This window comes from Corvus cornix, chromosome 4 (genome assembly GCF_000738735.6).
Source record: "Corvus cornix cornix isolate S_Up_H32 chromosome 4, ASM73873v5, whole genome shotgun sequence".
Lineage (NCBI taxonomy): Eukaryota > Metazoa > Chordata > Aves > Passeriformes > Corvidae > Corvus > Corvus cornix.
Window position 1 is genome coordinate 56,008,525 of NC_046334.1, and position 18,080 is coordinate 56,026,604.

At 38.8% G+C, this 18,080-nt stretch overlaps 1 protein-coding gene across 2 annotated transcripts in view; it reads left to right on the forward strand.

The window, feature by feature from the left end:
• Positions 1 to 1,553: 1,553 nt before the first annotated feature.
• Positions 1,554 to 18,080, forward strand: part of KCNIP4 (potassium voltage-gated channel interacting protein 4) — a 400,171-nt gene continuing 383,644 nt past the window's right edge. For both annotated transcript variants that reach the window (XM_039550706.1, XM_039550710.1), the window contains exon 1: positions 1,554 to 1,698. In XM_039550706.1, coding sequence (XP_039406640.1) covers positions 1,638 to 1,698 — 61 coding nt within the window. In that variant the 5' untranslated portion in view covers positions 1,554 to 1,637. The remainder of the gene's footprint in view (positions 1,699 to 18,080) is intronic.

The window sequence follows — 18,080 nt, forward strand, 5'->3', positions numbered from 1 at the left end:
ATGTTGGTATAGAGCAAAGGGAAGTGACAACTATAAATCTGAATTACCTCACTCTGAAAACTGTATATGTGTAACAACAAGGGCTCCTGAAAAATTGTGATAGAGTTTTCTGTAAGGTTAGCATCAAAGTAAGCTCAAATCCTGATAATGAGATAAAATCCTGATCTCTGTTCTTACTACTTTGAATTTCTTTGATAAGGAGAGATATATCCTGGCTACTTGAGGATTCACCTTATAGAAGGGAAATATTTTGAGGGTATATGAAAAATACAGTACTCTGAATCCTGTTTTTCCTGTTACCTAAATTCCTGTTACCTGAATTCCTGTTTCTCCTGTTACCTAAACCTCCATCAGTGAATGTATTTTTATCAAAAAAAAACCACTTGGCAAAAGCTACTCAACATTGTGTTGTTCTTGGCAAGCGTTGTGCTACACTGTGGTGTCTCTGTCCATTCAAGGCTTCAATCATTCCATCATTTTGGGGTTGAAACAGACATAAGTTTTTCCCATGAAATAAAAGGAGATATAAGTCCTTTCCTAAAGCATTAGTTGGCAATGTGGCATAGGAATTACTCCTTTTATCTTTCAGCTCAGAAGAATCTTAATAATACAAGGTTCAAGGAATAATATGAAATAAGATGTCAAAAAAAATATTTAAGGTATTAGGTAGCTAAGCCTATAACCCTTGTGTGCCTTGAAAAAAAAATACTGTAATTTTTTGGGGATGAACTCAATGAGAAGAAGAACTGCAATTTCTGAGACACGTCATTATTCGTGCAGGAATGGAAGAAATTGTAAAGACTGAAAAAATAACTGTGTTAAAATTGAACGGGGAGAACTACCATTATTGAAGCATTTTCTGATAGTATGTCATGTGTCATAGTAGGCTTTTATAAATTAGAGGTGTTATGAAGGTGTCTTAAAATGCCCTTTCCAATCCCTTCCAAAATATACCCTGGGGCTTAGGGAGTGCTCCCAGCCTGTGCTAGCCTGACAGGGGTGTTCGAGGAGCGCAGCTGCGATGAGAGCTCCCCTGTGCTCAGTGCCGGTCCGTGTCCCGGGCAGCCTGAGGCTAACAGGTGATGCGGGAACCACCTGTGTGCGGCCGCGCAGCAGAGCGGGAGGGCGGCCCGGCCCTGCCGGACTCTGCCTCTGGGCTGTCCGCGCGGCCGCCCCGCTCCCGGGCCGGTTCGGGGCGCAGGTGCCGGCTCAGCCCCGCGGCGGCAGCGGCCCCGGGGCATCCCGGCGGGGCAGGCGATCGAGCCCTCGCCCTCGCTCTCCCGGCAGGGAAGGGGTCGCGGCCCCCGGAGCCCCGCGCCGAGCCCGCCCCGCGCCGCGCGGGTGGCGGGGGAGGCGCCGCCGCCGAGGCGGGGCCCCGCTCCCGCTCCGCTCCGCTCCGCCGCTCCCAGCCCGGCTCCCGCTCCGCTCCGCCGCTCCCGTTCCCGTTCCCGCTCCGCCGCTCCCAGCCCCGCTCCCGTTCCCGCTCCCGCTCCGCTCCGCCGCTCCCAGCCCCGCTCCCGTTCCCAGCCCGCTCCGCTCCGCCGCTCCCAGCCCCGCTCCCGCTCCGCTCCGGCTCCGCGGCCCCGGCGCGGCGGTGCTGCCGCGCGTTCCCGCCGCGGCTCCGGGCGCCTCCCAGCATGGACGTGAGGAGAGTGGAGAGCATCTCGGCGCAGCTGGAGGAGGCCAGCTCTACAGGCGGTAGGACGCGGGCAGCGCGGGGACGCGATGCTGCTTCTCTGAGTTAATTTGGGGTCTCGTCCCCTCTCCTTTGGGCAGCAAGTCTGGCAACTTGGCATGGGGCAGGGAGGGGGGAGCTGCCTGCCCGCTTGCGAGGGGTGAACGCACCCGTGTAGTCGTGGGCAAATGTGTGTGTGTGTGTGTGTCTATGGGGACAGTAAGCAAACGCTTAAAGCCTGGGATCTCGGGCTAAGAAGCGTTCAGGGCTTCTCGTATCCCGCCCTAAGATGCCTGCTCTGACCTAACTGGTACTTTTGCCTTTGCTGAAATGACTTGGGGCTGGGTATGAACCTCCAGGGTATACCTTCTCTAGTTACCACCTCCCAGGAGATAATTTTGGTTAGTCCCCCTTACACCTCCCTGCTGTGGTCTCCATTGTACCTCTCTGGTGCCTAAGTGACAACTGTTTGATGGAGACTCGCTTCTTCTGGTAAGCCAGAAGTGCCTTTCTTTTCTCCGTATCTCAAATTGCAGTTGCGCTTTCACCTGAGAAAGGCTACAGGATAACTTGCATTTTAGGGAGAAGAAAAGCATGCTTTGTTATCCTCCACAGTGATTGTGACTCCTGGAGTGTTAAGAGTTTTTTCCCAGTTATTTAAAAATGAAGCTTCTTGGCTGCAGTGTGTGTAAGAGGATGTTGCTGAGAAAGGTGTTCAGCTCAAGCCAGCTGGGTAAGCAGAGGATGGTTGGACAGTTAATGAAAAACTTTGCAAAACAGGCAGTCAAAACCAGGGGAAACTTCTTTTCTTAGAAAAGATGTTTCTTGCTGTGCAGCTAGATTTCTCATAAACTGTGATGCCAGTGTCGAATAGTAGTCTTACCAACAAGTTGTTTGAAAGACACAGTGCAATCCCCCCCCCATTTGCTTGATTTCTAATGTTTCAGAATAAATCTTTTGCTTCCTAGAAGAGGTTCACAGCCATGTGTTCTCTATTGGATTCTACATGGTTTTTCTCTTTTCCTAATGTCCTAGCTTTTTTAATGTTTTAGGATGTATAGCCTTTCACATAGGATACCAGATCCTTTGTGTTGGGGATAGGGAACTCTTGTATTTGACTGTGCTATCAGCTCAACTGTAAATCCATCTTTGCAGTTCATTAAAGTTTGGGAAAAAAATGTGGAGTCATGATTATCCAACAAGGGACACGGCCACCAAAGTGGTGGTGTGATACTTCTCACTACTTTTCAGATCCAACGCCCCCCAAGTTATAATTTAGGCTTTTCCCTCTACATACCGCTCTCAGCCTTCCAGCTCTAGTCCGTTAGAGGTCCGAAAGTCAAATTGTTTTTCCATAACACATACATCATCAGTGACAAACACTGAGCAGGCTCTTGGCTACCTGTGCAACCACCACGCAGGACTGTTCAGGCTAAAAAAACATAAGGTTGTGATTTTGACACAGTGGACTTGCACGGCTCCTGTTGAGGAATTATTTGGTTTATGGATCACTAATGTAGGTATTGAAGCATAAAGAGGGTTTAAAGCTTAAAGTTTTTTCTTACAGGTATAGTTCGCAGTAACAGGAAAGTGTCTATAGAAAAATTCGGGAAATATGATCTGAATCCATACCATGCAAGTAATATGAAATACCCAGATGATATTTTTATGGAAATTGTCTTCAATTGAGCCCTATATTAGATGTGTTTTCTGTTTTGGTTCTCTTGATATGCATGCCTAGTAGCTTTTAAAAATTAATGACAGCTTTAATTCACTTTAAGCTTGTAATGGTGAGAAGAAGTAAGATACACTTTTGCACTCCCTTAGACTACGAAGCAAAATCTGACTGAAACATGACTTACTGTAGGCAAAATGTTTCTCAAAAATAAGTTTTTATGCCAGAAAAAGAATGTGGAAAGATAAAAATGACAGAGCTAAAAAGAAATACCTCCTTTCTTTTGGAGAATGACACACAATACTCAACATATCTCATCACCAATGTGATGTGATGTGATGTGAAGCTAACTAGTGTCTAGCTTCACTCCTCTGGGCTTTCTCCTTATGTGAGAGGGCCCATTTATTTTTATCTTCCCACAATTTTGGCCCTTTTTCGTCTAAACTTTCCTTTCCACTTTTCTAGCTGTCTCCCTTCAGGCTCTTAAACGTTCAACTCATTTTCAGGGCCATCAGCATTTCTGAGTGTACCTGTCTGTTGGATTTTTAACAAGGAAGGTGGATTTTTTTCTCATTAATTCTCTTCAAATAGAATCATAGCTTCAAACATTGGTTATTTTTAAATGGTAATGCCTGCAGAAGAGTTGTTACAGGGATTTGATGTTAGTGCATGAGAGTCAGAAAATGAAACCAACAAAAGTGTGACTCTTCCTCAATTTCATTTTTCCAAGTGAAATAAAGCCCAAATAACGCACAGGCAGCTTGAATGATGAAAACTATTAATGACAAAGGCAACATTTTGTACGTTTTAACAGGTAGTGGCTGCCTTAAGATGATCATCTCCTTACATTTAATCTTGCACCTTGCAGGGCATCTTCTGATTCAAGGGCATTCAAATTAATGTCAATTAACACCACTGAGAGCTCTTGAAGTAACAGAATGTGTCCTCTGTGGAATACTGAGCCATTGTAACAATGAACTGTTTCATCCCTCTGCCTCATGAAATTGTCTTAATCAATGTTTTATCTATCAGAAAGCTGCATTTCTTCTAGTCATAGCCAAAACTCATCTGCTACTGGGTAAAGGCATGCAGTGTCATGGCAAAATGAGAAGAGCAGAGGGAGATTATCAGTAAAAGTTTGTATGGGTAAGAACAAGTTTAATCACAAAGTGTCCTGTGGGTTCAATATCTAGGACAAACTTAAGCTGTTGGGAATACTGATATGAATAAGACATTACCACAGCAACTGGTTGCTTTGCTTTAGGGTGTGATGAATTCAGAATGGGGATTGTGCTGACCAGTATGACCAGGCTTACTCAAAAAATGGAAATATTTACAAAAGCCATGGTGTCATTCATGGCAAGTGTTGAAGGTTTTTGCTTCTTAGACAAGGCAGTCACAAATTCATGTTAGGAAAGAGGCAGTAATTTCTACATTGTGGGCAGAAGGACCACAATGGACCAAATAGTATTATTAAGTAGTGTTTATCCAACTTTAAGTTTACTTAGAGTTAAAATATTCTCTGCCATACCTCTGAGAGATCCTTGTGCACTAGTGCTCACTTTTGCTTTTAATGAATGACTTGCTCTTGTTGCTTGGGGCATTCTTAGAAGACAAAGGAAATAGTGCTAAAAGGACAAAAAATTACATATTGAATAAGTTGAAAATAGGAATTTAGGAAAAGGGATGCTAGGGAAAAAGTAAGAAAGTGATAAAAAATATACTGGGAAACAATTACAGGAAAAAAAACGAGGTGGGAGGAGGGAAAGGAGGAAACAGATTTTGTATCTCACGCGTTGAGATAAAATTTATTATGTGTTAGTGGTATGTATTGGACCAATTTCTTTATATCTCAGTTGGGATTCATCTGACATGATGAAAAGCAGGTAGTGACTTTCCAAGTGATTTGCACCAATATTCATATCAGCGTGAAAGCTTTGATTTGTGTCAGTCAGGAGTCAGCGTCACTATATTTAATAATGATCTGTTGTCTCCAGACACTCTTCATCATTGGACACTTTTAAGATTCAGATGGACAGGGTGCTGGGCCATCTTGTCTAGACTATGCTAGAAGTGCTGCTTCCACATGCAATCAATGCTTTTTCTGTGAAATCTGCAAATACACAAGGGAAGGAATAAATTAAATGGACTCATGATCTAATAAAGGATGTATATGTATAATGGACATGCAAGGAGATAAAAATATTTTAAGTGTAAAATATACGTTCTACTCTTGCAGGGTGGAGGAAATAACTGATGCTTGAGAGAACTGACTGCAACATAAGCCTCTGTATAAAATTTGAGTTCTGCCTCTATCTCCGGTTCCTCTGTTCAATGAGTGTAAAGAAGTAATTATATGCAAAGAATGCTGAAAATACCCTGGCTTTCCATCAATATAAATTTTACATCATGTAAATACCAATTTTCACAAAATACAGATTTCTTATTCGTTATTCTGTCTTTCAAGGTTACTACCTATGGTCGGAGAGTTGATATATAAATAACTGAACATCTGGAAAGGTTTCAGGTATACTTGGCTTAGAGAACTTATGCTTACCAGGTGGTTTTAGACATTTTAAAACATATGGAGGCAGACAGATATGGTATCTAGCAGTAAGTGTAGCCATCAAAGGAGTAGCTGGTGTGTGTCATGGAAATCTTTTACAGTGTATCAGATAAGCACTTAGGACTTCTGCTTTGGGTTGGAGCTGAATATTTGATCTGTGCAGCATTCAGCTGTAATCTATCCCATCTCAGGCTCTCAGTTTGCCATTGTGATTTATTCGGAATCTTTGGCACTTGAAAAAGAAAGTATCTAAAAATACAATGCCTGATTGCTTCACTATTTCCTAGATATGTGCATTCCTGCCAGGCTGTCCTACTATCTTCTCCCCATCCCCCTCCTCAATTCTGCTTGTCCTCTCCTTATTTCAGGTACCAAAATAGACTGTATATGAACTCTTCCTTGCCAAACAAGTGCTGGCCATTTATTGTTTCCTATGAGCAGAGGCCATTACTCCTACTTGAGATGAGAGAGAAAACATTAGCAAATGTTCGTGGGCTTGGAAGTAAAGGAGCCAAATCCGTATTTCAGTAGTTGTAGTTGATATAGCGTTAGGATTCCCTTCGTTAGCACACACTTCATTTAATAGTCTTGGGCCTATTCTGGGACATAAGGAGTGCAGATACCAACCCTTCATTACTTGGAGCACAGTGTGGCAGTGCAGGTGGAGGTGGTTAATGGGATGGTTTATCTCAATAATGTTGGGCCTGAACTGTAATGTATGGCTGCATCAAAAGTAAATGGACAACACTTTGACATAGACAGTTTTTTTGATAGTAATTCTCCTTTCAGAATCCAGGTTACTCTGCTAAAGGCTTTGCTTTCCATTGCTTTGATGGCTAAGTAGTATTTGGCCTGGATTTCCCACTGAGTACACCAGGTAGAATGTGGAAGAGCGTAAGCAAAAGTGTATGAAATGTATGTGTTTTGGAGCCTATAGAACTATGGAAAGCATGGAATCCAATTATTCTGTGATGTTCTTAATTATTAGTTTGTAATTGTATTACAGAAGTCATCATATCAGATCATATAGATTATTGGTTTGTTTTTTTTTTTTCTCATCATTTTTCATTCTCACACTCTACAGGAGAGATAATTTCTGTGTTATCACCTTCATGCAAGCATCAGCGGAGGAGGTTGGGCTCTAGATTTACTTCTATGAATTTGGGAGATCTGTAGACAGCTATAAACTGGCAGCAGTTTAAAATATATGGTTGGGTTGAAAATATATTGAATCCATTCGCCTCTAAGAATAAACCCAAACACAGAATAAAAGCTGTAGATCTGAGCTCATACTGTGTTTTATTTCTGGCAGCCCAGCAGAGACTTAATATGGTATTAAAAGGAGCTCTGTCAGAGGTCTGAAAATAAATATAGTGTTTCTCTTTTATATTCTTTTTCACCTATAAAAGAAATTTCTTTAGAGATATACTTTATAGTTGCGATCCCCTCTTGTATGTTTATAATTTATACTGCAGCAAAACAAACAGTGGTATGAAAGTCATAGATGCTTTTGTGTCCACTGGAGAAATTAACTACAGGTGGAAGGCATGATAATAGCGAATTTTAAAATAAAAATGTTTTGCCCTGTTAATAAAAATGGTGCATTTAAATGTTTGGGTTTTACTATAGGAGATAATATCTTTGTTTTTCTACCAGGTGTTTTTCACCAGATAATGCATAATCCTCGAGCACAGTTAAATGCCTAGCACTACACAGCACATATACCCATATGCCACAAAGTGGCTAAGTGGTGACAGCATAAAAAGAATTATTCCAACTTAAAGGCTTTGAATGTCCTAAGACACAGACTTCAAGGTGGTTGCTCTATTTCATGCAGTCAGTAGGAAAGGGTTTGCTATTTTAATGACAGGGAAAAAGCCCCCCAACTTTACTGATAAAGTTTACTTGTTTTCACAATTTTCAGTTAGCTCTCAGTATCTCCAGAGCGATATATTATGAATATTGTTGTAGTTATTAGGATTTAGTAGAGAAAATCTTATTCTTAGTTTTTGAATCAAGCTTTTGTTAAGAATCCAGAAGAAACATTTAGGATTTATTGGAAAGGTAAACAGTAGCCATTAAGTGTGATGATGGTCTGGTTCTTCACAGTAGGAATGACCAGAACAGTGTATCATCACAGTAAGTAATTTGATTATTGTGACTATTCCTAAACCCTTTGATACCAGTGGGAATAACTGCAATGAATAAGGGTTTTTAGAATTAAATGTAGTTATTTGATTTAGAAATTTTAATATTACAGTGCATGTTATAATAAAAACACATTGAAAAACAACTTTGTGCCAAAAGAGAAACATTATATAAAGAAAAGATTTATCCAAAAAACTTGCAGTAAGTTGAAAAAGAGAAAAAAAGTTGGTTAGTTGGTTTTTTTTTTAAATTTTAACTTGCATACATGATGCAACTTGATGATCTTTTGAAAGTCAAATTATATAATATCTGTCAGATACAAGCACTATTGCACCTGAACATTGATGTTTGGAAATTTATAATATGTAGAGATAATAACATTTTCAGAATACCTGGACCAGTACTACTAGAATGCCTTCTTTTTTTTTTTTTTTTTTTCGTGCATGTTGCAGCTCTTAGTTTCAAAGAACACTCGAGAAAGATTGACCTTTTTTAAGATGCTTTGGCACACTCTAAAACAAAAAATGTTGCACCAACCACTCCTTGGCATTTTGCAGCAGCGGGTGCTCCCTCCCTGTCTGGGAACTGGGATGGATCAGGGAAAGCCCCTGCACACACTCACAGCTAGCACAGTTGCTGGCAGGAGCATCCCTGTCTGTGTGCATGTGGTTTCCCAGTGCAGAGAGTTGGTGGGAGAATGAAAAGTACACTGTGGGATTACAGTCCCTACCTGAGTGGTTAAAAGAAAGGAGAGGACAAAGATCAAGAAATGCCTTTTATGTGTGTCGCTTCAGTGGTATCTGAGCAAGTGGACTCTGGGATCTGGATCTGCTATTCTGTTACCTTTAGACAGAGATAATTGAATCCTGTTTATTTTAAAATAAGTAGGAGAAAAATCCTAAAGAATAGTCCATTGAAGCAACGTAACAGATGTATATCAAGGATATGCAACCATAGATTCGTGTTTTGCTTCATTGTGTTCTGGTAGCAGTATGATAGGTGTTTCCTCTGATCACCATAGGTTTTGACAGTGTAGCTGGTTTTAACCAGGGGATACCCAGATGTCCTTAATCATTCTGACTATTGACTTATATTCCAATGCTCAGTAAGTGAATTGTACACTGCATATCTTATGATTCACTCTTTCTATTCCGTGTATTATTTTTCATGTTGATTTATAGACATTTGAAGTTATCGTATTTTCTGATGTGACATTATAAAGAGTATCACGTGTTGTAATGCTATCACTAAAGAAAGATAAACCTAGACTGTTCAGGGTATTGTGTGCTGGCAGCGTTCACCTGCTGAAACAAGTACACATTGAAGTTTGTTGTCATTGTTAAAAAGGTGCTGTAATTGACATATACATGCTCTTAGGTGCTGCCCTGATTTCTGCACAGCCAGTCTACCAAATCCAAGATGTCTAAGAAAAAAAATAAATAAACACAGTAGTTATGCAAGTTGTGAGGAAGTGCAGTATGATTAAAATACAGAGATTTTCATGCTATTGTTTCAGTAACTAGGTCTACTTTATATATTGCATCATTCTTTGATTTTTGTGGTGGTGATGAAGTGTGGTTTCCCAGTTCCTTTTTTTTTTTTTGGAATATGCCACATTGTGTATTATCTTCCCAGCCTGCCTTCCAGAACTCGGTAAATGAGAGAAGTGCCTCTGTGTCTAGGCTCTATCTACTCACTATGTTGTTTGCTTCAAAGCTGTTGCTTCCAGCCTTCTCTGCCTGGTAGATGGAAAAGAGGAGGTCAAATAGCAGGATGAGTTTGGTAGACAGGTTAGGTTAGACAGGTGATAGGTGTTGCCCTTTCTGCCTTCTTTGATATGATGATGACAACAAACCTCTTTGCAGGAGATTGACACCTCCAACTCTCTCATGCAATGACTCCTGCTTCTGCCTATTTGTCACTTGGAAGCACATGTGAATCCCTCAGCTAAATGAGCACTTTCTGACCTTTTTTGCATAATCTTTTTCCTCAGAGGGATGTTATTTTTGGTTTACATGCTTCTTTCTTGGTTGGTTGATTGTCACTCAAAGGAGAGGAGGGTAGGTGATGCATCTGGTGGAGCCAGTAGTCTCTAATGCATGTTTTATAAAACAGAATTCTGACAGACTGGAGGAAAAAAAGCAAGTGGAGGTTAAAGTGAGGAGGAAACAGACATGACTGAGGGTATAGTGGCATAGTTCTTTACATGGCACACCTGCTGTCAAGTTTCTCCCCGTACATTAAATCTTTACTAAAAATATGAACTAGCAGGACTTAAAATTAGACAGACTTATATACCTTGCTTAATTGCTTAACTTGCAGGGTTGAACAATCTTTAGACATTATTTTGACTCATGAATATATTTGTGTCAGTGACACCTTTTGTTTGTATTCAGCTAATTTTCCTATGCTTAAATAGAATAAAGCAATTCTGTTTCAATATAGACTTACAAAGATCTCCTCCTGTATCTAAAGTCTTTGAGCCACCCCAAACTTCTTGAGAATCAGTAACTTTTTTTGATCCTGAAGAGATGGGAGGTGTTCAGCTAAAATCCCACGTTGTACTAAAAAAACCAAGTCTCTACTAATAATTTAGCTGTTTTACTTTGCCAGAGTTCAAAAGTGACTGCCTATACTTAGAAATGCAAAAGTAAGAATATTTTGACCTGTTTAGATAGTAAAACTATGTAAAAGGTGTCAGTAAATTTCTAATGACTTATTAAGTAGTGTTTTATCAGCAGTCACTTTTATCAACAGCACTTAAATTACTACTAGGCTGATAATCTGTTAGGGTTTTTTCAATTAAGGAATTCAGAAGAAAGTAGGCACCTTTTTTGGTTTATTTTTCTTTTCCTTTCAAGAGCCCAAAGCATTAATAGTGTGTTTTCATGTAAGCCTCTTCACAAAAGAATATGTACAGAAATGCTGTCAGTTAAGTGAGTAATTTCTCCATGAAAATGAACAAGAAAAAGTTGATGACATTATCAAACCACTATTTGGAAAGTGGCAACTCACAGTGCTGACTGTGGAGATGGTATACTTTCCATTCTGCAGGTGTAATGTCAGAATAAATGAGTATGCAAAAGTGAACACACAGTTCATTAGACAGTTTCTTATTGCAATAACACACAATATTTTATGTTCCGAGAAGGATGTGTATTGATTAAATGCACCTTGCACTTAAGCAATTAATACAGATCTTCTGGATCCATCCTGTTTCATTATGATTGGAAACCTGATCTTGCAGCAACTGCAGTACAGTGCAGTGTTTGCAACTGAGGATCATCCTGTTATACTTAAGGAAGACACTTGCTGTGCCTTTGAACAGTGTCTTTAGTCAAGTGTTTGAACAGTTGACTTTAGTCCTTCAAATTCTGAAACCTCTTACAGAGAAGGGAAGAAGCAAAGCTTTTGTCTCTTCCTGCATAGTCCATAATTTCGTAAGCCAAAACTGGAGCTGTAAAGGATACCCAAATATACTGACAGTACACCTTCTAACGCTAATGTAATCTTATCATGCTAATATAATGTGAAAGAATGTGAGAATATGAGAAGCAAATAGAGATATCAAAAGAGAGCCCATTTACCTAGTCAAAATAATAGAGAGTATTTCTAATTCAAATCACCAAAACTGCTGCTTTTAAGAGTCAGTTAATTATTTGCTTTCTGGGAAACAAAACTTCCTCAAGGAATGCTGAGATTTTTGTGTAATATCTTCCTTTGAAAACTTGTATTATAAGAAAAAAATCCCACCACTGAAAAAGTTGTGAATTTTTTGGCTGAGGACAAAATAAATAGACATATACTCAGTCAATATTACATGTTTATATTTGTCTCTGGATGCTAGGCAGACAGTGACTAACCAGGCTGACTGCATACAACTGTGTGTAATATATACTGCCTGCTCAGGGCAAAAGCCTGATACAAAATCCAGCTCAAAAATTCTATTACATTGGATTTCATTTATACTTTTGAGATAAAAGCAATAAAAACCCATGGAATCACAGAAAAATATTTTGGAAGAGGAGTTGAGAAATCTTCCTATTTGTCCTGATTCCCCAAGGTAGGATCAAAAATTCATATGGTGGTTCAGATGGCTTTTTGCTTAAGGTACTTAAAATTCACCACTACTGGATGCTTTATGACATTGCTGGTTAATCTATTCTAGAATTTATCTTTCCTGATACAATCTGTTTCCTAGTCCTAAAGTTGTAAATCTTCTTAAATGTAAAGCTTGGTACTCAAAATGGATGAAATACATAGCCAAGATTTTATAGCACTGAATAGGACAAAATCCTTCTTTGGTATGTCTTAGATTTTTGTCTTGTTTATAGTTTCAAGTCTGAACTGCTGTCCCTTCCACAGCAGCCTTCCACCATCCTCAACTTGTGATTTAACATGTTCAGCAGTGACAGACTTCCCAGATACACAGTTGTCACCTAAATAGTTTTTGTCCATTCTGTTTTAACAAGATGGAGAATTTCTCTGGAAATTTACTTGATGTCTTCTAAATTATCCTTTACAAATGATAGCTAGTTTTTGAGTGTTGCTTTTTATCTTCTAACTTGCAAACTTGTTGGAAGCTTAGTGACTACAGTGCTCAAAATCGGAAAACTAAAAGTAGGGTAAAGATTTCAACTTATCTGTCTGTCACAAAGGAGAGATTAGAGTTTACCCTGTTGATGGTAATTCTTCCCATGCTACAAGAGCTCTGTAGAAGTTACTGCTTCCATGGAGATGAGATCAGCTACTCCCAGTTCGTGTTGGGAGTAAGTTACGCCCTTGCAGTGCACAACTCTTTGTATGAATCAGCTCTCAAGAATTTGGGATGAGGCAGGAATCATTGTAGTGCAAGAAATAACAACCATGAGCTTTCCCTTATCACTATGGGAAGCTTGATGGAAGACTGCATGGATTCTCAAGGGCCTCCAGAATTTGTCTCTTTTATGATGTGAACAAATATTCCAAACAAATGAAGAAGCACAGCTTTAACTTGCACTGCTTTCCAGCTATTTATTGCATTTGGATCTTCAGAAAGAAAACTTTGTCAGTGACCCTTTTATGAACTCTATCTTTTCTAAGAATATTTTATCTCTTGAGCATTTGATATGTAGCATGAACTTCTTATTTCTCTCTTCCATAAATAAAAACTGAAGACAGTTACTTTAAACAATTTTTTAACATGAAAAGTCAATGTCACAGGCAATAGCAAAGCTTTTGAAGTTTCAAGCACTTCTTATTCAGATTATTTTTATCAGTGCTGTACCATCTCACACTTGATAAGATGTGCCTCTGCTTTTATGAGTGTCTTTACTAAATGCTATTATAATGATAAAATAGGTTGTGCTCATTCTTCTCTCATTTTTCAAGGCTGGTGTGTCTAGGAGGCTTTAATCAAGAAGATGTCATATATTTTAACTTTTATACCAGCTTAAGCTTTTCTAGTTATAATTTTTGGTGTGCATACTCCAAAAGTATTTAACTTTTGCCCACTGCCTGATTAAAACCACCATTAGAATGGCACTTGCATGCAAATGACCATAGAAGATTTATTATCTGTCTTTCCCAAATTCATTTTTATAGTCTGATAGTTTAGGGATATGGTTCTTTAAGCCTGTAGCTCCAGGAGACTTCTGTGATAGCTGGTCTGTGGATGTTAATAAATTAAACAGTGTGTTTGACTTCAGTTGTGAGATGTGATAAAGCTGTATTAACGAGCCCAGGCAGAGGCTTTTATCAGGCAGTCCTCTGGAGGCAGGGAGCTGGTGCTCTGGCTTTATACCAATCAGCATTCCTTGCTTTGGCTTTGCTGGGAAAATGTTACACTTGATTTTTATATGAATATATAACATCATTTTCTTTTCTTTATACTTTGTCAACTTAGTGTTTTGATCGACAGTTACTTTGTTAACATCCATCACAACTAATCTATTTTATGCATTGTATGTCTTCATCTTCACATCATTTATTCTCCCTCTGAATTTTATTTTAAATGTTCTGCAAGTATATCATTCTAGCACTGCCCTTTTCCTTCAGAACAATTTTGTTAGACAGTTGACCTTAGCTGGAAATAAAGAGTGCAGTGAGTTCTATTTGTTGTGTCTGTTTCTGTATAACTTTTTATTAGTCTACTCATTGGTCCTTTATGAAACTATTAAGCCTGTAATAATGTACCTTTGATAGTACTGTGATGGAAAGAACAACATTCTTTTTGGATGATAGGATCACAGTGCTTTTTTGATCAGAATTGTCTTAAATTGTCTGAATTGCCTTAAATTACTGGACACTTTGTGAAGTCTTGAAGAATAATTTGTAAGTGATAGAGAAATGAAATTGAGAAGTCTTGTGGGAAAAATTGTTACTTTGTCATTCTAGGCATTTGGGCCATGACTAAATATGGGAAACAGTAGCTCGGAACAACAGGGAGAAACTGTTTGAGTAATAATGAATAAAAATTATTACAGAGTTCCACTTCAGACTAATTCTAGAATTCTAGTTCAATTGACTAAATGCCTGCTAATATTTGTAGTTCATTGTGAGCTTCTGGAACACATCTTCCCACTTAGTTTCACCTAAAATAATCTGTGTATTCCAAGAGCATTCCATGATGAGAACCATTAGGTGACTTCTGAAAGCACGTTCCTGATCTGAATGGAAAAGCTAATAGGTCCACATGTCAGACAGAACTCTGGGAGCTTTCCCATTCTTTGGGGTCCAGAAGTTGTGTGAGCTTGTTTGCACATTTCCATCTCTGGCAGAATTCAAATACGATCCTTTCTATCTCAAGGAATTAATGGAGACATACTTAGGGATCATGCTAATATTTTAGGGATGTTTTTTTCAAGATTAGGCCTACTTATTTTAGGATTTACTATATTAATACCCCCAAAATTGTGTCTTTCTAGGACCAAATTTTCTGTCAGAGATTTTCTTAACATCTAATCACCATCATCAAGCATACACATCATTATGCCGAAGCTGCTTCTCATTTTCTGATAGCTGCTATCACTTGCCTGATTGACAATTTGCAATTAATTCTTATTGTGTGTATTCAGGCTGCTTGTTTGGTTGTGACTGGAACAGCACGTGTGCAGAACGTATTACAGAACTGCCATCAGCGAGATGCCTTCTTCAATAGGAAAATGTATAACTGTGTCAAAAATAAACATCAGAGATTTTAAAAGCAGAATACATGTGTGCTGGAGTTTCAGTGCTGGTCTTGGTAAATACAGTGTCTTAGATTGGCTCTTTGCAGACAGTTCTGCAACATGATGCAACACACCCTGGTAACTTCTTGTAATTTCTGTTTCAGGATGCAATTGCTTGTCCAGAGAGAATATAAAAGATCAGTAAAAACTGAGAAAGAAAATTAGGTCAATAGCACTGTAAAGAGTATAACGCTGCATGAAGGTTGGCTATTTTTCTAAATTACATTAGTTTGTTATGACACTGGATTTGAAACTTTTAAAATAGTGCGCAAAAATACAACTTGTTGAATGTTTCAAAACTGCTTTAAAGTACTTTTAGAGTTTGAACATATGCATTGGGGGGGGTTTTCCTTGCACACCCTGGCTTTGAAGTCTAATACTAGCACTGTTTGCCATAGAAATAGCCACAAAGCCAAATTAACTTAATTTTATATTTGCCATATTTTTGTGCTGAATAACTACACCTCACAATTTCTTTCTATGTTAAGGAATCAAATTTAAATTCAGAGTGATTATACTTCTTCTAAAAATTGCTAAATTGCTTCTGAATGAAATAATTTCAAAGATAATGTCACTACCAGATTTATTCTTAGTTCATGTGAGTGCTTTCTCAGCCTACTGTGAAAAATGTTTTGAAATCTCAAATACATGAAGACTTATCTCCCATATTCAGTTAACTTGCGAAAAATCACACAGGTTTATTTTCCCCAGAATTGTATATGAGAAAGGCTTTCCATAATGGAAGGTAAAGATAGAAATTTTTAATGGTAATTTCTTGAAGCTTGAAAGTTGTTGAAAGTTTCCATTCAGCACTGGTGAGGCCACACCAGGAGGGAGTCCTGTGTCCAGTTCTGGGCTCACCAGTACAAAGGAGACATGGACATGCTGGAGAGAATCCACCAAAGGTCCACAGAGGTGATGAATGGACTGGAACATCTGTCTATGAGGAAAGGCCTGGGATTGTTTGGCCTGGAGAAAAGAAGACTTAGGGAAAACGTCATCAATGTAAATTAATACCTGAAGGGAGGGAGCAAAGAGGGTGAAGTCAGACTCTTTTCAGTGGTGCCCAGTGACAAGAGCAGAGGCAATGGGCACAAGCTGAAACACAGGGGGTTTTCTGAACAAAGGAGTGTGGGTGTGACTGAACACTGGGCACAAGTTACCCATGGACATTGTGGAATCTCCCTCCTTGGAGATATTCTAAAGCCATCTTCAGATGGTTCTGGGCAAACCTGCTTTAGGTGGCCCTGCTTGAATAGGGAAGGTGAAACCAGATGACCTCTGAAGGCACCTCCCACCTCAACTATTGTATGATGCTGGGACTGAAGTGGACAACACTTTTTTAAAGTGTACATTAATTGTAAATAAATTTCTTGGGATGCTTGTGGGATTTCCTTTGTATTTTTTGTCTTTGCTTATATTTCACTGCTCAGTTTTGTATATAGAAATTATTTTAGGGATGATTCTTACTGAAGAGAAGAGAAAACTTGTTGAATATTTTTAAGCAAATGTCAGGGAAGACTGCAGTTGCATATTAAATTGAAAGGGTGTTTCTGCAGTGTAAGGTGCACTTAACCAGTAATTCATGGGTTGGAAGTTATGTTCAGAGTTCAGATGGTCAGAGTTAAGTAACTCAGTTCTCAGAGCACTGCATAGACACACCAAAACTCCCAGTTTTCTTTAATATGTACTCCAAGATGTAAGCACTCAAGTATTACGTATTATTGCCGTGATCTTTCTGAAACTAATTTTTGAGGATGAGCTGTTGTGTCAGTATAATTTTCTGTTAAAAATCTTGCTAATTTTGTATGCTTTAAAATAGGATCTGCTCCTTTTGCCATTTCTTTAGAGCTTTAGATCTGTCTGTTCAACCTTGTTAGTCATCTGTTTTTGTGAAGAGCCTTCAGAGGCCTAAGTGAGCATTAATGGCTGGAAATTTGAGCCATTAGTGTGAAAATGTTAGATCTGCATGTAGATCATGAAAGGAATCAAAAATAATTGAATTTACTGTTTCATTGTATTGGTGTGTATGGTACTTGACACTGTTTTACATCTATAGTATCCCTAAAAGAACTGTGCAGAAAAATAAAAATACTAGTGTGGGGTAAAATAAAGATACTGGGTTTTGCAGAATTTTTCCAAGCCTAAGTCTGGGATATGTACTAAGCTGTCATCTTTTCTCAGGGAAAACATAAACTGGGTTAGGGGTTCTGGAGTTCTTTCACATTTTTCACCTTAAGTGGTTCTGAAAGTTCCTTATGTGTTATAGCCCACAGCAGCCTCGTCTAGATATTACATAATGACCCACTTAAGAAATGCAGTCAGAGCAGATGCTGTAAGACTGTGCATTAACTCATATAGAGAAAATGTCTCCAGTGGAGTCAAAGAATTTTGCAGTTATTTGCTGAACACAGGGTGCTGCTCAGCTGAGCTCAGGTCAATATTAGCCTCTTTTATAAAGAGAAATATTTGGTGATTGTCTCATAGTATAAACTAGAACATTTTACTCTTCATCTTTATTTGAAAATATAGGAGATTTTCACCTAACATGAAGTTTTGTCCTTAGTGCTAGGTGGGATACTGATATCACAATTATGGTTGGTTTTTTGTTTTGTTTTATTTTGTTGGTTTTTTTTTTTATGCTGATGGAAGAGTAAAACTTTATTTCTTAAACTTTATGACTAAAAACTACTGTGTTAATGAAAAACACATTAAAGTACTTGAGGCAAAAGCATGAACTGAAATGTTTGTGCTTTTCAGGACTCTTCCTGTTAAACAAGAATGGTCTTACACAGTACTTGTTCATTC